The 25,371-nt window shown below is 43.0% G+C and overlaps 2 protein-coding genes across 4 annotated transcripts; one reads left to right on the top strand and one right to left on the bottom strand.

Annotated features, from left to right (window-relative positions):
• Positions 1–215: 215 nt before the first annotated feature.
• On the bottom strand, positions 216–15,149 carry BBS12 (Bardet-Biedl syndrome 12). Of its 3 annotated transcripts, XM_084768773.1 has the most exons (3): positions 14,823–15,149; positions 5,218–8,178; positions 216–233 (listed from the first exon to the last, which is right to left on the bottom strand). In XM_084768773.1, exon 2 carries the CDS (start codon positions 7,347–7,349, stop codon positions 5,247–5,249), a length of 2,103 nt encoding a protein of 700 aa, XP_084624899.1. In that variant the 5' UTR covers positions 7,350–8,178; positions 14,823–15,149; the 3' UTR covers positions 216–233; positions 5,218–5,246. The 3 variants fall into 3 exon arrangements, with proteins under 3 accessions (XP_084624899.1, XP_084624898.1, XP_084624900.1); XM_084768772.1 differs by lacking the exon at positions 216–233 and having other exon boundaries at positions 4,950–8,178; XM_084768774.1 differs by lacking the exon at positions 216–233 and having other exon boundaries at positions 4,950–7,365.
• Positions 15,150–15,230: 81 nt separating this feature from the next.
• Positions 15,231–18,812, top strand: LOC311589882 (centrin-4). Its single transcript, XM_084768597.1, has 5 exons — positions 15,231–15,351; positions 16,832–16,978; positions 17,394–17,522; positions 18,001–18,138; positions 18,281–18,812. Exons 1-5 carry the CDS (start codon positions 15,349–15,351, stop codon positions 18,368–18,370), a joined length of 507 nt encoding a protein of 168 aa, XP_084624723.1. The 5' UTR covers positions 15,231–15,348; the 3' UTR covers positions 18,371–18,812.
• Positions 18,813–25,371: the final 6,559 nt, after the last annotated feature.

Genomic DNA, 25,371 nt, shown 5'->3' with positions numbered 1-25,371 from the left:
CTGGAGATTCACAGAGACATCGCAAAAGGGATGGGCTGCTTTTAACATGGACTGTAAAGTCCGTGGCAGTGCTGAATGGACTCAGGTCCTCAGATGGAAGCGGGAGTCGGCGCTGAATGATGCTGAAGCATCCCTGGTTAGCTTGCAAATACATCTGCAGAAGAAAGCTATTTTCCAGAACTCAATAATATTGTCATTTCTGGAAACTGAAGGACTTGGAAACATGAGCAGAGCTAGAGAAACATAAAAGGAGGTATTAAGTCGGGAAGCCATGAAGCGCATGAAGAAAGAAGCAGTCACACGGCCTGGAAAAGCCATCAGTGAAGAGTCTAGGACCATTGCATTAGCAGGAGTGGGAGAGTACACTGGCAATAAGATAAAACAAACAAAAATAACACTTCTGGGAAATTAGCGTGTGGTTTAGCAGTACTGAATCACAACAAAGTTTGCTGTGAGTTTCTACAGCAAGACCCTAGTGTTATGCACGGTGTGAAATGCCCTCAAAGGCTCTCCTGGTAAATACCTGGCCCCTGGCGGTGATGTGGTTGGGAGACATATCTGAAGGAAGTGAGCTGGCTTGGAAGCCAGCCTGCAGGGTCAAAGCTTCGCTCCACTTCTAGCCAGTATCTCTGGGTTTTGGTCAGAAAGATATGAGGAGTTCCAGCCACACACCACCAGTGCGAACCCCACTGTATTCCCCTACCGTGGCAGAGCCAAATTAAACCCTCCTTTAACATGCTTCTTGCCAGGCAACATGGTCACAGCAATAGAAAACGGCCTTGAGTTTTATCTTGTTCTTGTTTTGATTTGTAGAATTTTAAAAGTAGACACATGCTGAAGACAGGCAGATTAAGTCTCAAATGTTATCTGACCAGTTGCTGTAAGGTCCTAAAACAGAACTGATTTTCCAGAGCAAGTTGTTTGTTCAAATTCAAAGAAAGACACTCTGCAACCTTTCCTGTCAAATATTCTGCTATTACATGTTATCAACTATCAAAAATTGCTTTCATGTCTCAAGAACCTCGCTGTGTTGTAGGTTAAGGTAGAATCTTGGTCAGGCTCTCCTCCATTATCAGAAGGAGGTTGGATTTCTTGTCACCATCTCGTCTTTTTAAAGCACAAATCATGAATATGTAGAGCAAAACGATCCCAAAGTCAGGGCTTCTTGTACCCACACCAGCTCAGGAGTCAGACCAGGAAGCTCCCAGAACTTGACCTGCTCTCCCTATTCCCTTCCACTCCAAGACGGTGGCTAACCTGGAGCCCTGCCCCTTGGCTCAGAAGTGAAATTACAAAAAAGGTCACAGAGTGTTTATTAGGATATATTACATATACCATAAAGTTCTCCACCTTAAACGCACACTTCAATGGCTTTTGGCACATCTACTTGTGAACAATTACCACTACATACCCCTAGGGTGTTTCCACCTTCCTTCTCACTCTCTGGAAGCCATTTATTAGCGGGTGGCTATCCTTGCTGGCACTCTTCTGTCTTCACCCAATGTGAGGGTGGCACACCCAACATACCATGTTCAAGCAGCCAGTATGTTTCAATGAAAGCCTAAGGAGCTGAGTGAAGGTTCTCCTAATTGTGCTTCCAACATAATGCTAGTGTTTTGGTTTTGTTGCAGACTAGTATTAGCCAGGAAAAGAAAAAGAGCTGTGGGGTGGGCGAGGGATGTGGCTCGGCTGGCACAGTGCTTCTCTGGTTTCCGTTTCCAGTACAGCACAAACTGGACTTAGTGATGTCCATCTACAGACCCAGCACTTGGGAGGTAGAGACATGGTTTGTTTAAGGTCATCATCACCTACTCACCAAGTTTGAAAAGCCTAGGATACCCAAGATCCTGTCTTAACAACAAAGAGAAACAACCCCCTCCCCCCACAAGTAAGCAGTGTGTATTCCCACCCCAGAGTAAGAAATGACAGTGTGGCACATGAGCAGCTATAAACGTTCTCCATATAATTCTGCTGTGTAACCAAGGCTTAAGAGCTACTAGAAAAATCCTACCTGACTGAAAGGAGACTCCAGTTCAAAGTGAGGCTCAGGTAGGTGCTGGGTCTGGACATCTGAAGTTTGACAGATGCCCAACCAACCACGCCCTTATTCTACTAAAACGCTTCAGAAAACCTGTTAGTATTTTATTTGATTAAGAGATAAAGGGAAAATGTATTATATCTACATTGGTTCCCTTCTATTCACCCCCCCCTTGGAGATAAGATCTTTCTACGTAGCCCATGTGATCCCCCTGCCTCAGCCTCCTGAGGGCTGGAATATATTATTACACCTAGCTTGTTTTAGTTCTAATTTGACATTTATTCCAAAGTGGAAACATTGGGAAGCAGCTTTTCCCACCTCCTGCTTAGGTCAACACAGGAAATAATTCTACCCATTTTTGTGCATCAAAGCACTGTTCACCGTGAATAGGTCAAGAACTTCTCAGTTTGCTTTGATTCACAGTAGAGAGTATACAAAATTTTTTTTTCTTCACAACACCAGATAAGCACATTGGAAAATTTTCTGATGTAGTTACCAAGAAAAGCGGAAAAAGAAAAAAAAAATTCTTAACAGGCAAACAAACGTCAGAATAGTCTGAAATAGACTAAATGATGCGTTGCCATAGACTAGCACAATTTCACATCTTGGGAATGCAAACTTTTTTTTTTTTGGTAGAAGTCAGAGCTGACATTCTGCCCTTAGAAAATACTCCTGTCATTTGCTACTATGGAGACAGCCAGGGGTAATGTTTATTAGCTCTTCACACAGCATGGGTGTCCTTAACCCCATGGGTCACACCACAATGGACTATGGCAACTGGAGGCCATGTGTGTATTTAAACCTAGCATCTGCTAACCATCGTAAATGGGTTCTACCTAACCATGCTCAGAAGGCTTGCATTACCGCACAGCTAGGCAAAACCATTTAGCACAAAAGCCCATTTTACAGTAAAGGATACATAGTGCAACTATCAAATTCCTGCTGGAGGGGCAGATATGGCTCAGGAGTTAGGAACACTTCTGGAGAGAACCCAAGTTCAGTTCCTAGCCCCCAAACTTAGCAGCATTAAGTACACTCACATTTTCAAGTCTGGCTTTATCTAAGAAAAAAAATGCCCTGTTTCCTCCCCTTTAAGCGGCCTCACTACAACTGTAAAGCACCAGCTTCAGAGCTGGGATCACAGTGAGAGGGATGCCTTCAACTGTCCTTTAAAGCCCTGGTAGGAGGTCAGGAGGATTTGAATCACTTTCCCAAGCCAGCACGTGGAAAGCAGCACAGGAAGGTCTCCTGAGCAGGCATCAAAGAAAGAAACACCCACAGGGCCCCTGTGCAGTTCGTTAATGCCCTCACTGCAGACAGGCGCTACCCTGCTCCAAAACAATCTCCTTTCATTTTGAGGGTTTTAAACAGGATGTGGAAATTTGTGGACGAGAGGAAGTCTGCCACCTGCAGGTCAAAAGAAAGAAAGCCTCTCTAGGCCTTTTGAGAGCAAAGTGCCAACCAAATGAAGGGAACCAACTGTTCTAAGTGCGCCTTAGGAAGTAACTAGGTCCAGCACAGGGACACTTGGAAAGGGGTGCTGCCTTCCTGTTTCTCCTGTAATAGCCTCTTCATTGATACGCTGCACTATGGTGGACAAGACATAGACATAAAACTCTGAACACTAGGGCATCCCAGCTATAAAGGACAGAAATGAGAATGCGAGCCCGCTCTGCCCCTAGCATTTCCTTCTCGTTGCTAAGAGTCATCTGAATAAGCAACGAAAACGTAATGTTGTGGATAAACACTTAGAGAAGGTGTAGGTTCTTAATTCATACCGTCTGCCCAGATAAGTTTCACATGAATTGCACATTTAAGAATGGGAGAGTTAATGAAACTGTAATAAAGTCTTAAGGTTGCAAGGATCTTTCTTCATCTTCCAAACCAGGGCTGACTATAAGGTGGAGAAAGACCCCACGTTAACAGGTGGCTGTGAGTCACTGTGCAGGTGTGATGGTGACACCACAGAATTCTTCTTAAGGATATGAAATAAATTACTGAATATATTAATTCACAGTAATAGATAATTTATGTTCAGTGCTGCCACTTGGAGACAAATACATCTATACACACACACACACACACACACACACACACACACACACACACACACACACTTGAAAAGCCTTGGAAAACCATCCCTTAAATGTTAATAATCGTTATATTAGTTGTGGGGATTGAGAGACAAAAAGGAGCAAGACATTCCTAAAGGCGTGTGTGAGGAGTGGATGAGGAAGTGTGGCTTTGTTGGAGAAGGTGTATTACACTGCATAGGGCCTTTGAGATCTCAATAGACGTGCACCATTCCCATGCCCACTAACCCACCACCCCCTACTAGCAAATCAAGATGTAGGCTCCCAGATGTTACTGCCACCATGCCTTTCCTCTGCCATGCCTCTAATCCTCAGAAACCATAAATCCAAATTAAACACTTTCTTTTAAGTTGCCTTGGTCATGGTGTCTTATCACACCAATAGAAAAGTAACTGAGACAGCATCTGTACAATTACTGTAGGCGCAAAGAATATAATGCCTTGGCCAGTCTTTACCTAATTTATGGCCATTGCTGCTTTGACTCAAGCAATGTTGAAGGATGTAATCACTCCTGTTGACCAACAAGTGGGTTTCAACAGGTTTGTTCCTGCTTAAGCAACGAATATCACAAGTTCAGCGTTCCTCTCCTACAAGAGAGCACCCACTGGTCAGGGTCCTGCCACTGGCCCTCTGTACTGCTTTGGGGGACAGAGTAACCAAGGAACAGACAAAGCCAGCACAACACTCTGAATGCAGATTTTGTGGCAATTAGCAAAAGCGCTCTGCCTCTGATTTGGGGATCTTGTATATCCTAGAGCACCTGTGAAACAATAGGCTAATTTGTTAGCTTATTAATAGGGTAAAATACAAAATCGAAGTTATTGATAAACATCAACCTTTTTATTCTTGGCAACAGTTAGAAATTTACACACTATGATTAGACAAATAAAATTAAAATGTTATTAAGTCTGGAAAAATAGCTCAAAGGTTAAGTGTTTGCTGCTCTTGCACAGTTGGGTTCCCAGCACCCATGTTGGGTGGCTTATAATCACAGTTCCAGGGGATCCAATGCCCTCTTTGGCCTCCATACATTCACACTAACACACAGCACACATATATACCTTAAAATTTATTAATAGAACATACCTTATTTCTCAAATATTTAGACATTAACTCTACAAAAATACAACTCCATCTGAGTCCTCTGACTTCAGCTGTTTGTGTGCAAGTCCAGTAATGATCTCAGTGTCCGTCTGAAGCACCAAGAGCACTAAGTCCAATGCTCGGCGCCATGCTTCAATCTTTGGTGTGACAGTGTCGTAAACTCTTGGAACCAGCTCAGGGTTATCTGAAGTATCTGTATGAAAAAGTCCACTACTTAGTTTACTATATTCATGCAAGATATATGATGAAGGAGAGCCAGAGATGGTGGCCTTTTGTACATGGTGTTGAATGAATGTGCTGGCTTCCACTGCTGACGGGTGAGTGGCAGTGTTACACATGACAGTTGACAAGAATTCATGCCACCCACGTGCCAGGCACTTCAGCACAGCCGGCCTGGTGACTGAAAGAGATGAGGCCATCCAAGAGGAAGAATGGGGAAGCCATCCTTTAGTTAAAGCTTGCTCAGCAAGAACCTGAAGATGGCTAAGACATAAAAATTCAACAGCACCACCTCCAAGGAAGACCTTCTCCTCTTTCAGGGCGTGATGTAAACGATATGCACAAGACCAGAACCTGTCCTCCCTGGTTTGCATCTGAGCGCTCGCTGGGCTAGTGAGCACCGCTGTAACCAAGTTAACTCCCTCTGCTGTTAGCAAGACTGTCGCTCTGCTGCTCTTGTTTATATCATGTGGACTTGTCCAGAGGGTCACAGACACCCCACTGCCCACACAGTCCTCAGTCACTTGAGTGACATAGGCCACTGGCACTGCCCTTGTAGCCTCTGCAAACGCTTGCAGCACGCTGCCACTCACCGACCCAATTAGCAGCCGCTTGCTGTGCATGCACTTTTCAGTTAAGTGCTCAGACACATTTCCTTGCACCAAGATGAGGTTCACGCTGAACTGGATCAACACCTGTAACACACGGTTTGCCCACAGCTCTTCTGCACTATCTTCTGGAAGCTCCCCACTAGCTAACTTGGTCCTAACATTTACTGACTTATTAAATCCCAGGTGGCGGTAACTCTCTGTGAGATCACCCTCAATGAGAATCATCCGGAAAGGCTCACCCTGCAATTCCTTGATCAGAATAATACTAGACATGGGCACAGCAGTGACATATCCTAGACAAACACAAGAAAAGGCTTCTGGTAAGCCTGGGAGACAGCAAGTGAGGACTCTTGAAATATCAAACACAAACGGTGCCATCCAGTCGCGCTGCTGCAGACACGTAGTCTGCCACTGCAGCCTCACTGCTGCTTCAGCCAACGTCATGCTGCTGTCATCTCCATGGCTCAGGCCAACTGCCAGCTCTGCCAAATCACTGCATCTCAAACTCTGGGGAGTTGAGCCACGGTGTTCTAGAGAGCCATCAGGTCTGCTTATCCAGTGGCTACTACCTGTCCTATTAAAATGCCTACTGTGAGTTAGTGCTGACTTCCTGCAGAAGGAATCTGTATATAGACTGTTTTTCTGAGGTTGGGGTGTGTTTTTTTCTGTTCCGACCTTTGCCCGAGGTGTGAAGAATTTGGATGATGTCGCATGTCTCCCAGAAGGACTGTAATTGGACAGTAACTGAGATGTAGCATCTTTGAAATCATGCTTTTCCTGTAACCACCCAGGACCTGAAGGGACCTGTAGAAAAGGACACAAACTGACATCAACTGCTTCGAGTCTGTGACCTGTACTTGTGTTGTCCACGTGGCCAAATACATCATATATGGGCACTTGAAGGGAACCTACTGCCTCGATGCAAGAGGTCAAGCCTTCTGACATCACTGACACTATCACTGCGGTGGGAATACCCAGCTGGAGACAGTCTTCAACAGCACTGCTCCATGCGCCAGCAAGAAACACAAGAGTGCTGGCTCCGATGCCGTACGTGCCATTCTGTGCTTGAACCGCTTCGTTGAGAAGGTGTCCCACGGCACAGGTCAGATCCAAACCTTCCAGGAGCCTGACTGTTGAGCTGATTAACACACTCTCGTGACGCTCCGCGTCTGTAATAAACTTGGTGGCTTTTACTGGACCTAGGAAACTTCTTCCTGTTTGTGCGAATGATGAAAGTTGTTGAAGTCCCACGTGCCTTCTGTTGTTTATGACCCTGTAAGCCATCACCTTGAATAATAATCTGCAAATAAACAAACACTTGAAACTTTACGTTCACGACCATAAGTGCTACGTACAGAGAAGAAAATGCAGCTCACACAATTGGATGTAGTTTCAGTTCAATGTCATCAGTGTGGTGATGCACAAGAGTAACATAAATGGCGAGGCCATGGGGGACACGATGGTGTAGAGGGCTGATTACTCCATATGGCAGAGAGCGGAGCACAAGACAACAAGCAGGGTTTCCAGAAGGCAAACTTAGAATGAATGTAGCTCAGGATGGTCTTAAACCTGTGATCATCCCATCTCCATCTTGAGAGTGCCGGAATTACAGGCGCGATCCATCATGGCATTTGTAGGGTAACTTGGGTAGCAGAGCCAGCAAGTTGAAGGAGAGGGTAATGAACGTACAAATATGTTAGAGGGAAAAGCACTGTGTACCAGAAGCTATACAAGAAGCCTGGTGGTAAGGGAATATGGCACACATGGCACGGAGCTGAAGGACCTGAGGCTCCAGTGGAGACGCAGCTGGATCATGAAGGACACTTCATGTGATGCCAAGACACTTCAGCTTTCACTTCTGATGGGAACCACAAGTGTGAAGACTAACACACCACTTGATGTAGCGATGAAAGCTTGTACTTCTGAGTCTAGAAGCCAGGGCCTGAAGTGGGGACCCCTTCAGTTCATACACCTGGAAAATGAGAAGCTCCTTCACAGCTAGTGTGAGCACAGTGCTCAAAACAGTGCCCAGCACATAGTGTCCTGTGTGTTGAGATAAATCGTCATTCTGGTAAGTTCCAGACTGAAGGTAGAGCAGCTACCCAAGACTCTTCTGTGAAAAATGAAGACAGAGGAGAGAAAGATTTGGGTATTGATTGCATTATGAATGGAGGTCGGGTGGGGTGGGGACAGAGGGACATGCTATTTAAAGGGAGATCCAAGAGCAATTAAAATTATTCAAGATATTCCAGAGGTCACATCCAGAATGAAGACTGGATCTTCCACATCCAAGAGAAAGACTATTAGTTCAATACTGAAAGGATTCTAAACGTTGTACTTTCTAACTGAAAAACCATCTGTAGGCATGCATTGTGGCACATGCCTGTAATCTCAGCACTCAGGGAGGCAGAGGCAGGTGGATCTCTGTGAGTTTGAGGCCAGCCTGGTCTACAAAGTGAGTCCAGGACAGCCAAAGCTACACAGAGAAACCCTGTCTCAAACAAAACAAAAATGAACAATCAAAATACCATCTGTTTTAAAACTACTGCCCTGGGAGTGTGAATTCCATTGGGTAAGGGACTGGAGCTAAAGTAAGTGATACTGTAAGACTTTCTGAGTTTTTAATATTTTAAATCATTATCTTATAAGTCTTAAATATAAAAAATCAAACAGTTCAGATTTTTGCTTATCTTCCAATACTGACCTTAATTCTGGTCAATTTGTCTCTGAACTAGCTATACTCATCTTTGAAAGTGAAGAGCACTCCAGGCAACACAGCCTTTAGGATGAAGGACAGGGACTACTCCTACAGAGCAGGGTGTCAAGGACTCATTACACACACACACACACACACACACACACACACACACACACACACACACACACACACACACATACACACACACATACACACACACATACACACACACACATACACATACACACACACATACACACACACACATCTCTCTCTCTTTCTCTCTCTCTCTCATCCTCTTTTCAATGACATTTTCAAATCTTATATAATGAACACTTACAATATATTCACACATATGCCTTGCTACATCAAAATACATTCAACTAATTGAACAATCCTTATTCATCATGTCCTACTTCTATCTGGTCTTACTTTTTCTGGCCTTCACCTGCTTCTCCTTCATCTCCCTACTAAACTCTAAATTCTATTTGTCAATGGTTTCAATTAATCCATACATCACATCCTCAGATCTTCTGTCTCTCTTTGATTTCATCTTACTTACTTTATAAAGTTACTTATCTTGATGGAATAAGGTGATTTTAATTTAAAGAATACAATTTACATTTAGTAAATTCACAATATTGTATAACTACCATCTCTACCTTGCTCCAAAAGATTTAACAGTCACCAAAAAATAAACAAACAAAACCCAAAAAACTGAAAGTAACTCTGTTCCCTTAGTAATTGGTAATTAATAATTTGCCTTCAGTCTCTATGTTCTGACCTATTTTTGTTATTTTATATGAATGGAATCATGTAATATATGACCTTTCTGCACTTTATTTAGTGTGTTTTGAGGTTCCTCCACAGTTATTATTTATAAGTACTTCTCTACTCCTTAATAGGTACCACACTTTATTTATCTATTCATCCATTGCTAGACATTTGGGTTGTTTCCATCTTTTAGCTACTGTGCTTATGCTGCTGTGAACATTTCTGCACAAGTACATCTTTGAACATGCTTCCAAATCCTTTAGCTATAAATCTAGGAGTGAAATTCCTGGGTCATACGGTAATGCTATGTTTAGCTTAGGGAACTGCCCAGATGTTTTTCCAAACAGTAGAGCATTGCCAGCAGCAATGGACAAAAGTTTTCAATTCTCCACATTCTCACTGCATTAGTTTTCCATGGCTGCTATTCAAAATTCTGTCAGAAGGCTACAACAACACAGTCACACTCTAGAGACGATGACGTTGCAGGGCAGTGCTTCCTCTCAGGACTCTAGGGAAGGCTCCCCACCCCCGTGCAGCTCCTAGTTGCTCCTGTCACTCTTTGGCTTTTAGTTGCATAACTTATCTTTGCTTGTTTTAATTGTCCTTTTTGTTAATTACACCAGTTACTGGACTTACAGCCTACCCTAATCCAGATGACTTCATCTTAACTAATTGTGTCTACAAAGACTGCCTCCAAATACAATTACATTCTGGGTGGATAAGAAGTGTGGTGTGTGTGTGTGTGTGTGTGTGTGTGTGTGTGTGAGAGGGGGGGGGGGAGCGCACACACTATTCAGTCACTAGCATATTCAACAACACGGCTTTTGCTTTTGTAAATGTATACACACCCTAGCAGATGTGAAAACATAACTCATTGTGGTCTTGAATTCCATTTTCCTAATGATTAATAATAGTAAATATCTTTTCATGGGCCTACTGGACATTTGTATATCTTCTTTGGAGAAATGTCGATTGAAGTTTTTTTTTGCCTATTTTAAGAGTGTGTTTTTAAAGGTCTGTGTTATTGAATTGTAAGAACTCCTTATACATGTCAGATAGTAAACCCTTAAGCAACAAGAGCCAGTCTCATGCTCTCGGACCTAACCAACCACTGACAGACAGTATTTGAAAACCACAGAAATAAACTGAGCATCTGTAGTGAACAAGTAACATACTGTCATCATTCCTTAAACAATGTATTGTAATAACTATTAACCTAGCATTTCCATTTTTTTAGTTTATTATGTATTAACTTGAAGAATAACATATACTTAGTATGAGTGTCGGCTAGAATTAAATACTCTGTTTAACATAAAGCACTTCTGTATGTGTGGACTTTAGTTTCCATAGTGTAGTCTTAAAACCATCCCCCTATGGACATGGAGGGGCTACCCTATTTGATTTGCAAGTGCAATCCATCATTTCTGTTTTTTGTTTTGTTTTGTTTTTCGAGACAGGGTTTTTCTATGTAGCCTTGGCTGTCCTGGACTGCTCTGTTGACCAGGCTGGCCTTGAACTCACAAAGATCCGCCTGCCTCTGCCTCCCGAGTGCTGAGATTACAGGCGTGCGCCACCAGGACCGGCTTGTCTTTTCTGTTTTGATAATGCACTTTGACTCATGAAAGTTTTTACATTTCGCAGACTTATCATTTATTTGTTGATACTGCTGCTCTTAGGGGTATATTAAAAATCCATTGTCAAATCCAAGGTCACACATATTTAACCCAGTGTTTTCTTCAGAATCCTATACATTACTGAGTTTACTGATAGATTTAGGACTAATTTTTACATATGTTGCGAGGCAGAGGCTCTTTTACATGTGGATATCCACTGTCTTGGTGCCACCTGTGGAATGAACTATTCTTTCTTGAATATTCTTAGTACCTTTATCAAAAATCAACTTGTTAAAAATATATGCATTTATTTCTGGGCTGTGAATTCAATTGTACTGAACAAAGTAATCACTTTGCGCCAATACTATACTGTTACAAAATCTATTAACTTTAGTGTTAGATTTGATGCCAGGAAATTTGTGGGGTTTTTGTTGTTGTTGTTTGTTTGTTTGTTGTTGTTTTTTGGGGTTTTTTTTGTTTTTTTTTGTTTTTGTTTTTGTTTTTTCAAAACAGGGTTTCTCTGTGTAGCCTTGGCTGTCCTGGACTTGCTTTGTAGACCAGGCTGGCCTGGAACTCACAGTGATCCACCTGCCTCTGTCTTCCAAGTGCTGGGATTAAAGGCTTCCGCCACCATTCTGGCTAAATTTGTGTTTTTAATGTTCCTTTCTTTACATTTATGTCTGTAATTTGCCATAAGCTGATTTTGAGACAGTGGTCTATTTCTCTCTTCACTAATATGTAGTTGAAAAAAAAAATGTTGAAAGAATAAGTTTAAAAGTCAGGCCGTTCTTCGCTGCTAACAAAATTTGAGAGTTTACCTTATGAAAGACACTTGGCACATAGCACAAATCAAACCACCACAAAAATATAAGGTCAATACTAAAATAATTCACCTATCTGTGGAGAAGGAAGCATGATAACTGAGTAACATGCACAAAATCTCCCAACTATTAGGTAAAAGGGTAAAGCTCATGTAATGACTGCCCACGTTTATGCTGTTAATCGTTACTGTATCAACTACGTTTCGCTTCACTTCCACCCAGTGTTTCAGTAACTTGTCCTCCTTCTTTACAATCTTCATTTTCCCCTCTGCCGTCTTCTCAGTCCCATTGAGACCCTTAACTTGCAGGTGCCTATGCCTTTCGTTGCAGGCGGGGGATGGGGTGGGTTGGGGTTTAGTGTTAAGAATTCTGCCTAGGGTCTCCTCTCTAGATTATAATTAAACTGTAAAATATAAACTGTAAGATACACGCTGTGAGTGGGAAACATCCTAGAACAACAGGAAGAACCCACAGGTATTTCAAGTCCAGTCTGTGCTGAATTACGTTACAAAGGATTTATCCAGACAAAGGAAAATGGATTTCAACAATCTACAAGGAATACGTCATACACAACACACATCAAAGTTAGTGCTCAAAAGAGATCGGTTAACATTTGAAGATTCTCTTTCGAGTTTGAGTAATAATTTAAAAAAACTGTCTTAGCATCCCTAACTTGGGAAAAATTCCTAAATGATTTTGAAGAGGCTGCAAGGGGCTATCATCAATACAAACTCAAAGTAAGAATGCCTCATTTTCTAAGAGGTTAGGTATAAGAAGGCAGTGACAGTGAAGAGGAGGGGAAAATGGCTAATTTCAAAAGTGCTTAGCTACGCTGGTAACTGTTCTTGAAGGTGCACTAACACAGCCTGGGTTTTGCTCTGCTGTGCCTGGCACTAATGCCTTCCACAAACAGGTCAGCTTCATTACTTGTCAGCTTCACGTGACCTTAGTTTTCTATCTGCAATGGGAGTGCAGAGTTGAATTATTTAAACAAGGTGTTGACTTCAGAAGTTTTCTTTTCATAAGGTCATATCTCATTTTAGCTAAATATTCAGGTTAGAACACTCAGACGTGCTTTTCAGGAGTTATATTTAAAAGCTCTGTATTTCTTGACGGGTATAAATAGGATTTTCATAACCGGAACCCAGTCGGGTCACCTCCAGTCTATTCCAAACTCCATAATCTAACCGCAGCACTCCACTGCTCAGAGCCTCTTGGAAAATAGTCTTTGCTCCTCTGTCTGGCACAAGGAGTTCCTATAAAAGTGAGTCACATCCTTTCACTTCTATGCTCAGAATATTTTTGTTTGTTTGCTTCTCGAGACGGGTTTCTCTGTGTAGCCTTGGCTATCCTGGACTCGCTTTATAGACCAGGCTGGTCTCGAACTCACAGAGCTCTGCCAGCCTGTAGGATTATAGGCCTGCACCACCACCACCGCCAGGTAGCTATGCTCAGAATCTTAGTCTCCCTAACTCACTCAATAAAGGCTGTGTCCCCACAGAGCACTAAAAAACACACTTCTTCCCGCCTGACTAATCTAGTCTGCTCTCCTAAGGCCTCCTTTGTGCTTTTGGAATATGCAAGGCACGTGCCCGACCTCAGTATTTCTGTCTGCGTGTCCCTCTCTCTGGAATGCTCTTCTCCAAGAAATCTACTGCCTTAGAGATTTTAAATACTTCCTCAAATTCTGTCTGAGGGAAGTCTAACTTGATCAACCTATCACAAATCACGAAACCCCTTTCCTTCCGTATGCAGATACTCCTTATTGGCTCCACTTTCTGTTTATCCTCTGATGCTTTACAAAAAAGACCATAGTACATTTATTATATATAGATCATCATTTCCTGTTGAAACGTATTTTCCACGTGACAAGTTTAGTCAGTGAGATAGCCCAAGTACCTAGAATATTGCCTGGCACCCTAGCACAGGCATTAAATAAATATTTAAGTGCCACCTTATTCCAAATTTGAGTAAACATTAAAGGACCAAACAGATGTCACTGTTAATATTTTTCTTCCAAGTAACCTTGGACCCCCTAGTTGGGGCCCTTTCATTGGGGCTCCTCCTTCAAATGATAATTAGAATTGTCTCTGAAAAATATGGAAACAACTAAATGGTTAACAAACAACTACAACAACAATATCAAACATTTACTTTTTACTCAGTTTCAAGCTGCCACGGTGTATGTCACATACAACGCACTGGATAAATCTGGTAGTTTAAAATGTGTACGGCTTTACTATCTTGCTACCTGTTATTAGTAGCAGTCACTTTTCAAGATTGGGGGATCCTCATCAAGGTCTAGAAGTTAAAACTTGAACTTTAATTTTTAAGCTGGGTGTGTGGCAGGCAGATCTCTAAAGTTTGAGGCCAAGCCTGGTCTATATAGCGAGCTCCAGGACAGCCAGAGCGGCATAGTGAGACGTAGAAAAAAAATTTTTTTTATATAAAAAGCCTAGAATATCCAAATTCCTAAATCATGGTGATATAAATTTGGTTTAACTGTAGCAGTGATATAAAATTGGTTTAACTGTAGCAGCCTTTTGATAGCCATCAGATCAAATGAGATTCAGAAAAGCTTAAAAGGGGCGTGTGTGTATGTGTGTGTATGTGTCTAATATTCGTTTTCTGGGTTTCAGAAATCTCTTCAAAATTGTGTTAACTATAACTTTGAAAACTGGCCAAGCATAGCTTTCCCAATGAGACACACAGCCTGAAAAACCAATAGATTAGAGCTAAATGATTTAACACTTTACTTCATTCGCAAAATAGGAATTTATATCATTTGAATTCCCATTGGGAAAACTTAAGGCAGGAAAAAAAATGGCTTCTAATATAAGGGTAAACTTACCTATTCCCCAGGAGCCTAAGGAGATTTAAGGATTACAACACAAGTGTCTGCGCGGAGAGGCAGCGGCTTTGGGGATGTGCCATGCTTTACTCGGTACGTTAGGAGATTGCTTTGCACACCTCCAAGCGGGTCCAGGGCTGGCCGTCGGGCCCGCGAGGACGCCTCCTCCCCCCACTACCCCCCCCGGGGCCGGAAGGCCGCACGGCGGTTGGTCCGGTGCGTGGACAGTGTGGGGAACAGAGCTCTCTCTCCGACCCTTCCTGCCCTTCCAGCCCGCGGGGTCCGCAGCCCTCTTCACCGCGCGCCGCTCCACGCAGCGCCGGAACTCAGCCTGCCCGGCCGCCGCTCGGGCGTGGCCACGCCAGTCTTTTCTTTCCATTGGGCGCAATGGCTGTCAATCACGGGAGCTGGTGGGCGGGCTTGCGCCCTGAGCGCGGCCTTAGCAACGGCCCGCCCACCCCGAGCGCGCGCTGTGGAGGGGAGTGCGGCTGTTGCGCGGCGCGGGTAGGGGCGCGGGTTGGGGGACATGGTGAGTGCTGTGGGATCCCGGTGTTCTTCCCAACTTCCTGCCTTTCGTGTCAGGCAGGAGCCTTGGATACCTGTAGTGGCTAAGCCAGGGGACAGAGATGGGTCTCACTCTCCGTTTATCCACCATCGCCTGCAGTCTGTGAGGGTGGTCCAGCGATTGCCCAGGAGCAGCAGAGACCAGCGCCGAGGCTGAGGGTCTTCCAGACTGGGAGGCATGCATGGCAGAGGCCAGAGGCCAGCAACCTCGGCCACCAACATTCAGCGTGCCATTAACTCAGCCGCTGACAAAAGGGGGCCCCTGAGGGTCAGGGGGCCACCAACTCAGTCAGTGACAGAGAGAGGGCTATCTTAGTCACTAAAGGTCAGAGGGCCACCTACTCTAGCAGGCGGGCACCTATTTAGCAATTGGTGGTCAGAGGGCCAGCGACTCCTTCACTGAGAAGAAGGGCCACTGCCTCAGTCCAGGTCAGGGGTCCACCATCTTAGACTACCCATAGCTAAGGGGCCACTGGCTTCTTGCTGAAAAAAAAAAGCTGATTCAGGTGGAAGACCCCTCATCAGAATCTGTAGCTTTAGAAGCAAGAATCCACCGCGACCACAGCCAATGGCATATACAAAGTAGGCCATTTAGGCACCTCCAGGGCTCCACACTCTACCTGCAGAGAGAAGAATACACAGTGGCTCCGTGACCCAACTTGGTGACAGAACGAAGCAAACAGCAGAAAGGTCCTTTGTCTTCCACGTGTTAGGTGCACCCCTGTAGCTGGCCAAACATTCTCCCCCAGAAACACGCGGGGTTTACTTCTGTGCTTCTGTGCTGCAGTGGAGAGTGGGAGCAGATGATTGTGTAGTAAGCATTCCCTGCGCCCCCCGCCTCCCCCCCCCCCCGCCCCGCCGCCCCGCCCCGCCGCCACGCAAGCGCTGTGATACTTGTATGAAAACACGCATTCCTTAATACTTTCCTAATAAGCCAAGGCTAACTGCATTCTGATACACCGCGTGTTTTTGTGCTTTGATGCCATCTTACTTAATTGAGTCTCCCTTCAAAAGCTCCAGTTTTTAACAGGAATATCTAGGGAAAAAAATAATAACACCACACTGTCAAGAGATTAATAAGCATACTTAGGAGTGAGAGTTCCAGGCCAGCTTGGGCCCCATAAGAAGAACCTGTCTCAAAAGATGGAAAGAAAGAGACAATAAAAATTATTAGCGAGCCGGGCGTGGTGGCGCATGCCTTTAATCCCAGCACTCAGGAGGCAGAGGCAGGCAGATCGTTGTGAGTTCGAGGCCAGCCTAGTCTACAAAGTGAGTCCAGGACAGCCAAGGCTACACAGAGAGATGCTGTCTCGAAACTACCCCCCCCCCCAAAAAAGAATTATTAACGAGGGGGCACCTTGAGCTCATGCTACAAAAGGAAACGGGATACTTGAATCTGCTCCGTCCAGTTCTGTTGTCTTCACCCATGTGTTTACTCATTGCAGGCATCCGGCCACCGCACGACTTTAGACCAATGGAAGAAAAAAGCAGCAAAAGTTGAACTGAATGACACCCAGAAGCAAGAAATTAAAGAGGCCTTTGACTTATTCGATATTGATGGGTCCGGAACCATAGATGTGAAAGAACTGAAGGTTCTGGAATTGTTCCTAAGGCATTTGAAAAACTACACTGGTGTGTGTGTGTGTGTGTGTGTGTGTGTGTGTGTGTAACCTAGGGCTCTACCACGGGGCTTGCCCACTGATCCTTTGCCCTGTCATTACATCCTGCTGAATGTATGCAATGTAACATCATTCTTCTGAAAGGCATGGGTGTGTACTTGCCCTCAGTCAACAAAACAATGTCTTGTAACATTCTAGTTTTGTACTTGGTTGGTGAGCACGTCAAACCCCAGAACTCTCAAGGTTAGGTGCTCTAGCATAGTACGACTGGCTCTGTGTTCAGTCTGTGCTAGAGACTTCTAACATAGACTATTATTAAAGCTATTAATAATTTAAAAGTTGAGAATGAGATCGTGGCATAGTAAACTACGTCCCCTTCCTATTGCAGATTGCGATGCGGGCTTTAGGGTTTGAGCCGAAGAAGGAAGAAGTCAAGCAAATGATAGCTGACATTGACAAGGAAGGCACTGGCTCCATTGGTTTTGAAGATTTTTTTGCCGTTATGAGCGTAAAAATGGTATAGTCTTTTTTTTTTTTTCAAAGAAATGCTGTCATAGCCTTGTCCATGGGTAGGCCTGGAGCATAGAGATTTTGTGAGAGAATTGGATCTAGGTATTAAGGGTGAGTGGGGCATGACAGCACAGCAATTGGAGAGCTGTTTCCAGAGTGGTAAAGATGGTAGGGAAGGGTTTTGTCAGGACATATTGACATCTGGCAAGATGGAAGGGAGCCCAAACCCCAGAGCCTTGTACTTGGTAGTCACTGTGGCCACTGTCCCGAGAACAGAGAATACCCCCTCCCCCCGATGCCACCCCCACCCCCGCTGTCTTAGGGACCTTGAGGGCAGGCATGTGAGTAATAATTGTGTAAAGGGTGGTGGGCTGAGAGCACAGCCTCCTGGTTCAGTTATGCACACACCACTCTAGAGTTAATAGACCTACTAAGTCCAGCTCGGTAGAGCAAATAAACAGCCAGTGACATTTCATTTTCTAAAGAGTGAGAAGGATGAGAAAGAAGAAATCCTGAAGGCGTTTAAGTTATTTGATGACGACGGTACTGGGAGCATATCACTAACCAACATCAAGAGGGTTGCCAGGGAACTAGGGGAAAACTTAACAGACGCCGAATTACAGGTAAATCTTGTTTATTTTATCATTACAACGCATGGATAGTTTTGTATGGTTTATGCCATTCAGTCGTACTTACACATTAAAAACCACAGTGCTGTTGAGTTTCTGTCACCTCGAGTCTTCAGCGTTGCATTTTGCTTTACAGGAGATGCTTGATGAAGCCGACCATGACGGGGACGGTGAGATAAACGAGGAAGAATTTTTGAGAATGATGAGGAAGACCAGTATTTATTAGCTCTGCCTTCTAGGAAGTCTTGACAGCTTGCCCGTTCAGCAGTTCAGTAATTTAATACTTTAGCACATTCATTTCCATTTTTAGTTCATGTGCTCAGCTTGGTCCCCTGCTGTGTAATCCATGCAAGAAGTTATACGTCTCTACCGGTGTCATTAAATCTGTAGTAGCAAGAAACAAAAGTATGGCTTATTTGAGCATCGAGCCCCCAACAGTATTTCCATGTGCTATTTTTTAAAGCTCTAGGTTTCAAAGACATTTAAAATTTATTTTTCAATTTAATAAACTTGGCCCCAGATCCAGATGTAATTTTTAATTTTTTTTAAAAGTCTGAAAACAGTATTTTCCATTATTTCTTTTTGTGTGGCTTAAAAAAACAACTGATAAACATGTTTCTTAATCAGTTCCTCAAATGTGTAAAGTATTAATAAAGCTGGCTGATGTACGGTGTTTCTAATTTTCTTCTGGTAGTTACTATTGTGCTTTGAATGACTCTTTCTCAGCCAGGCACCAAGGTAATGAGTTCTTTAAGAGATGAGGCCCTTAGGGTTCCTCCTGTATTAATGAGGTTAAGAGTCTGTAAAGAGTCTGTAAGGCCTTTGAGGTGACTCAGCAAGTCGAGGCGCTTGTCGCTATGCCTGACACAGTGCTTGTCTTGGTGGAAGGTGACAACTGGCTCCCACAAGTTGTCCTCTGATCTCCACATGCATGCTATAGTGTGTTGGCCTACAGGCATACACACACATACATAAATACAATATAAATTTATTATTATGTATATGGCCATTTTACCTGCATATATGTCTGTGTACCACTTGAGTGCCTGGTGGCCATAGAATGCCAGAAGAGGGCTTTAGAATTGCAGGTTTGTGAGTTTCTGTGTGGAATTGATCCCTAGAAGAGCAAAAAATGCTTGCACCTCTCTGCTCTGTTGTGGGCAGTCACAGTAAGGCCTCGCAGGTTAATGCTGTTGCGTTTCTCACAGACTTCCATGAGGCAAGACAACCCAGCTTGTTCTGTTTTGCTAATGGTAGCAAAACCAAAGGACAGGTAGATCCCAGGAAGTTAGGATCACTTAGGCAGTGATTCTAAATATCACTTAGGTGAGTTCAGTCTAAAACTTTGGCTGGACTCAGTTCCTAGCCAACTCAAGTGAGCTCTGTGTCATCCTCTGCCAAGTCTAGAATATACCACAAATGCTCTTGCATCATGGCCTCTAACCTGCTGAAACCATATGCCCAACTAAACAAAGTCGCTTTGGTCATGGCATTTTATCACAGCACCAGTGAAACTCGTGGGGTCACATACACAGATGAATATAGCAGAAAGATTAAGAGCAAGGGGATTAACAGGGGGAGGCGGGCGGGAGTAGACATGTATGTGATCAAAATTGTCACAATGAAGCTCATTATCATGCATACTTAACATGTGCTAACACACCATACATACAAATACACTTTAAAATCCAATAGAAAAATAAGTAGAAAACATGGAAAAAAACATACTCAGGAAAAGGAAATAAAAAACAGATTCGGAACATAGGAGTGTCCTTGCATTAGAGAAGTGAACACTAAGAACAACTTAGATTAAAAAAGAGATGACTTGCAGTGCAGACTTACAGAAATAACATTTAAAATACTAAAATATCAGCACTTTCATATACTATTAAGGATATGAGTTGGCAAAAATCTTCTAGGAAGCAGTATCTATTTTTTAAAAAAAGGTGTAGATAGCTTTGGCGCCGACTCATTCACCCATATATATAGAGAGACATATGCATAAGAAAAGTTAAGCAAATGATTGAAAAAAAAAATCTTAAATTCAGCCAGGTCAATACCTTCAATAAGGTGAAAACCTGAGTCCCCGAGGATAGTCATCTTCCTCCAAGGCTGCCCTCCAACCACAGATGAGCTGTAGGAATGTGGTTTGATTTTCATTTGGGGTGTCACTACGCCTTGGATCTTCCCTTCCTCCTGAGATTTTCTTGTGCACAGCCCAGAGCCGGTTACTGACCTCCTCCCACCGCGCATCCATCCCGAGCAGCTTTCCTTCCGTAGCAGAGCCTTTCAGTCACACTTGTTTCTGGAGCTCTTTGCTCGCAGGCCCTGCTTTCCAGAGTCCCACCCTGGGCACATCTGATTAGTGAGTGACCGGAAGTGGGAAGGAAAGGTGTATGTCTGATTCTCTTTTTGCTTCTTCTTAGTCCTGATCGCTAGTGGGCGCTTTCTCATCCCCTTCTGCAGTTGTTTTATACGTCAGTTTTAGTAAATGTTTCCAGCAGGAAGGTTCTGATCCAAAAATAAATGCAAACCTTTTAGGAAAAAGAACTAATTTGGTGATAATGCACTGGAATTGGAGGTGGGGCACTGCTCACAGAAAGGGCTGTTCCGAGCCTGTGATGTTTAAACAAGGAGTGATTGCTTACCACCCTAAAGACCACCACCCGGGAGACTGAAGCCTAAAAAAATGAGGCGGACAGGTCTCATGCCACAGCCAGCTTTATTCAGAGCATCAGAGAATTTACTTTGAAGATTAAGAAAAATCTTCTGATTAAGGTTTACAAGGGCAAACCTAACAGCCACACATGGCGAAAACAATAATCTGAAATAACGTTCACTCCTCCTGTCTGCCACATCTGGGAGGAGCTCAAAAACACGTTCCCAGAACACGGAAATGTTTAAAGGAATGGAGGTTATAAGACCCGTGTTTGGGTGTTTTCTCTCCGAATTGCATTTTCAAGGAAAGATTTTTTTGTTTTGTTTTGTTACTTGGAGCAATAAAGGAAGTGGCACTTTAGGAAAGTACCGTAGTGAAAAATATGAAGCTAAACAATATGATATATTTTTATTATAGCATTTGTAAATTCAGTGTTAGAGAGGTGTGATGTGGCCAGTAACTGTCAAGACAAATAGATGCTTGGCAGATCAGTGGGTGCATCCTCTTAATAGTGTTTTACTTAATATTGTGTACTGGAACATTCTCCCTCACTTTTACCTGATGTTCTGGGAACGGTTCAGTTTGATGTGATTTATTTTAAAAACAAGTTTAATATTCATCCAACGAGTGAACCAAGGAGTGCGATACTAATGGCGGTGGCCGGTGGCTGCTGTTAGGTGCAGACCAGTTTTACCCCCAGACTTAGTGGCTCTGTCGGCCAGAGGGAAGGACCAAATTCTCCCACTAGAGGGCGTCGAGGCCGTGTCTCAGCTTGCCGAGCAGAGGGTGTAGTCTGACATTTGCTTTTCTGGTTAGTTTTACATAAAGTAGTGATTTATGTTTTAGAGTGATTTAGCGTTTTAGAGACAGAACAATGCAAACGCTGTAACTTATCTGGTAAATTGTATTATTCCTTAGCCCATTTTCTTGATAACTAACCATTTATGTGAATGTAAGCCAACGATTTCACTTAAAATCCTATCCTGTAATACTGGAATTGCAATTGCTGAATTTTCAAGAAAATGTTGTTTAAAAGTGTGAGACAGACATTGCCTCCTAACCCACTGGTAGAGATATTTGATGTTTTCTCTGACTATAAGGAGGAAGAACTAAATTATTTGCTATAAAAACAGCTTTAAAAGATCTTATCAAACAGCTGACAAGAGCATAATTTGAGAGAGCAGGGAGATTCGCCACACTTCTGTGTTATTTGAATTTTTATGAACATAATTTTTAAAACTATAAATTAAAAGAAAAATCAATTGCATGTACAAATAAGATTAAAGCAATAATAATGTGAATTGTTAAATGCCTAAATATATAGTCTCTATACATGGAAAACCACAGCACCAGTATGTTATTAGTAGGCACTCAACACAGTCAAAAAGAAAATGTATCTTCAGGGAGGGCCTTCTCTTCCTTTATATGACAATGGTAAATAATAAGAACTAAGCTGGGTGTGGTGGTGGACACTGTGAGTTTGAGGCTAGCCTGGTCTACAAAGTGAGTCCAGGACAGCCAAGGCTATGCAGAGAAGCTCTATCTTGAAAAACAAAACAAGAAAGGAGTAAGAGAGTAAGAGAACTATTTTGAATAAAAAGCTATTTATTTAATATAAATTTTTAAAAGAAATATATTTTGTTTGATGTTGTTCAAATATACCAGTTGACAATTAAACATTTCCTAAATTTAATAAGAGTTAGTAAAAGGCAGGAGATTGAGACAGATGTGAGGACATCCTACTGGGACTCTAGGTAAGAGAAATATAGGAGATGGGGAAATAGAAGGATCCAGAGTATCTTAGAAACAAGAACATTGTAACTGGTGGATCAGGGTGCAGGAGGGGAGGGTCTTCTCAAACTATTGCACTAACCAAGGACAATGCAAGTAGTAAACCCTGAACCCCTACTCTGATCTAGCCAATGGACAGGGCATCCTCCACAGTTATGTGGAGAGCAGGGACTGACTCTGACATGAACACTGGTGCCCCATATTTGACCATCTCCCCTTGGTGGGGAGCCCTGGTGGCACTCAAAGAAAGAATAGGCAGACTACCAAGATGAGACTTGTTAGCCTATGACCATATAGTGGGGGAGGAGGTCCCCCTTGGACATGGACCTAAGGGAGGGTAATAGGGTGGGGGTGGGAGGGTAGGAGGAATGGGAGGATACGAGTGCTGGGAGAACAATTGAGTTGGAATCTGAATAAGTTAATCAAAAATACAAAAAAAAAAAGAGTTCGTAAAAGGATATATAACTCAATTTGAAGAAACCTAACATATACAAGAAAAAGAACAATATGGAAATAAAACACTTATCATCAAAATATATTATTTCAACATAAGGTTCTTTATGTTAATTTTAAGGTGATGGGAAATACATACATATACTATATTACTTTTTATTAGAGACCTGTAACTATGTTTTAACTTCTCTTAGACACATATCATGAATATATTAAGTGCCAAGCCATATAAAACCATAAAGTAAAAGATCTACAAATGTAAGTATCTATGCCATATTGTCACCCACAAACAACCAGCAGGGGTGTTTAATGTGAACACAAGAAGCCAAGTTACCTGGCACTTGCTAACCTCCTTCCCAAAGAACTTGGGTTAAATCGTCCTTGTCATCAATAGGAAGAGGACTATCATGACAGCATCTGGCCAGAGGACACAGGGAATCCTGAAAGGAGAGTGTGCCTTCAGAGTGTCCACTGACCATGATGGGGTTTGAAAATGAGGTTTGACTAGATAGTCAGATAAGCAGGAAACCAAACTTTATTTCCCACTTCCCACCCCCCATAAATAAAGATTCCAATGATGGAAGCAACTCCTGAGAATAGTCTGGGAACTGGAAAATCACACATGGACCATGGGTAAGTGTGTGTCATGTTATTATTACCTTCCCAATGCTCTATCTCTGTACATCTGTAGTATGGACTTACACATATGTGATATATTTAGATGCAATCTCTAGGTATACATGTCATTCTTTGAGGCATCATCTCTTTACTTCGTGGAATTGAGTTAAAGAACCCCACCAGGAACAGCAAAATCCTGCCATGTCAACTATGTTAAACACGACAGGCAAGTGGTATACTGGTAAGCATATATTTAAAATGCTTGTGGTTTTGTTTGCCTATAGACATAGTATATCTAGAAATTACAAACCACTGTTTTAGTCATGTCAAAATTTACATACTATCATATCTTAGGCTTTTACTTTTTCTTGATTTTTACCATCTTATAGATTTTTTTTTTAAAACAGAGATATGTCTTATCAGAGTGTCCTAAGCTGCTGTTCAGAATTCTGTGGTGGGAACCACAGCAGCTCATGTCACACCATCTAATCCCCTTCTTCTTCTTCTTCTTCTTCTTCTTCTTCTTCTTCTTCTTCTTCTTCTTCTTCTTCTTCTTCTTCTTCATCACTATGTTTTAATCAGGACTCAAGAACCTTGTTTTCCTTTGGTTGACATGACTTCTCCTCCTGACAACAGGTGGGTTTGTTTGCCGTCTGAGGTCCTTGTACACTAATCAAGACTACATGGTTTCTCATGTTTCAGTCATGCAGGCAGACAGTCTATGAATCAACAGGGATTTTTTAAAAAGATGAGCTGAACAATCTATTTTGATTCCCATGCGTCACCATTTTCCTGGAAACTCTTACTTACCAGGTAACACTTTACTTAGGGAGGTCCTCCATCAGCAAGGTCTGACTGGGCCAGAATCCCACAACCAGGCTAGAAAGCTGAAAGTGTTGCTCCCGTGTCCATGGCAACTGTCTGAGGAGGGCCAAATACAGGATCATTGATTCGTGTAGGACCAGGCTGGGAACGAACTGAGTGGTTGAGGAAAACCCCTGTTAGTCAGAAACTTTCTTGAGGAGGTCTAGCCCTCTGAAAATTTAATGAAAAAAGTACCCAAAAGTGCCTTTATGTAAAGGAAACAAAACAAAACAAAAACCAACAGGTACTAAGTGTTCCGAAGGAGAGAATTTTACGCGTGTGTGTTTACCGTGGATCCACTTCCTCCCCTCTCCCCTCTCCTGTCTCTGCTCATATCTGCCAGTCCACTGGGGGCTTTTTCTTTACACTCACTGAGCCCCCTTTTTTCTGGCTCGGCAGGAATGGGTTCTGTCAATTAAAAGGTAAGGCTGGTTGGGGGCGATCCACATATGCACGATTCCGGAAGATGCTGCCAAGTTGCGCTGCGCACCTTCCTGGGAGTAACAGGCAGGGCAGGGCGGGTGGCGGGTAATGTCCTGGGTCAAAATTGGCAACGGCAGACTGCCTTCCGGTCCCTGCTAACGCGAAGCTCCATGATGAAATCGCTGGCACTGGCTGGACGTCCAGAGCACTTCTTTCTTTTCTTTTTTTCTTTTTTTCAAAAAAGATTTATTTATTTATTGTGTATACACTGCTCTGCCTGCATGTACATCAACAGTCCAGAAGAAGGCATCGGATTACATTATAGATGGTTGTGAGCCACCATGTGGTTGCTGAGAATTGAACTCACAATCTCTGGAGAAGCAGTCAATGCCCTTAACCTCTGAGCCATCTCTCCAGCC

The sequence above is a fragment of the Acomys minous genome, assembly GCF_964271855.1.
Source record: "Acomys minous genome assembly, chromosome: 19".
NCBI classification, from domain to species: domain Eukaryota; kingdom Metazoa; phylum Chordata; class Mammalia; order Rodentia; family Muridae; genus Acomys; species Acomys minous.
This window is presented reverse-complemented; position numbering and strand designations above follow the sequence as displayed.

Bases quoted from the DNA above. Each gene is read 5' to 3' on its own strand.
- BBS12 (XM_084768773.1), bottom strand. From the start codon at position 7,349: ATGGCTTACAGGGTCATAAACAACAGAAGGCACGTGGGACTTCAACAA.
- LOC311589882 (XM_084768597.1), top strand. The intron at 16,979-17,393 runs GTTCTGGAATTG...TTCCTATTGCAG, and splicing joins TAGATGTGAAAGAACTGAAG to ATTGCGATGCGGGCTTTAGG. The intron at 18,139-18,280 runs GTAAATCTTGTT...TTTGCTTTACAG, and splicing joins TAACAGACGCCGAATTACAG to GAGATGCTTGATGAAGCCGA.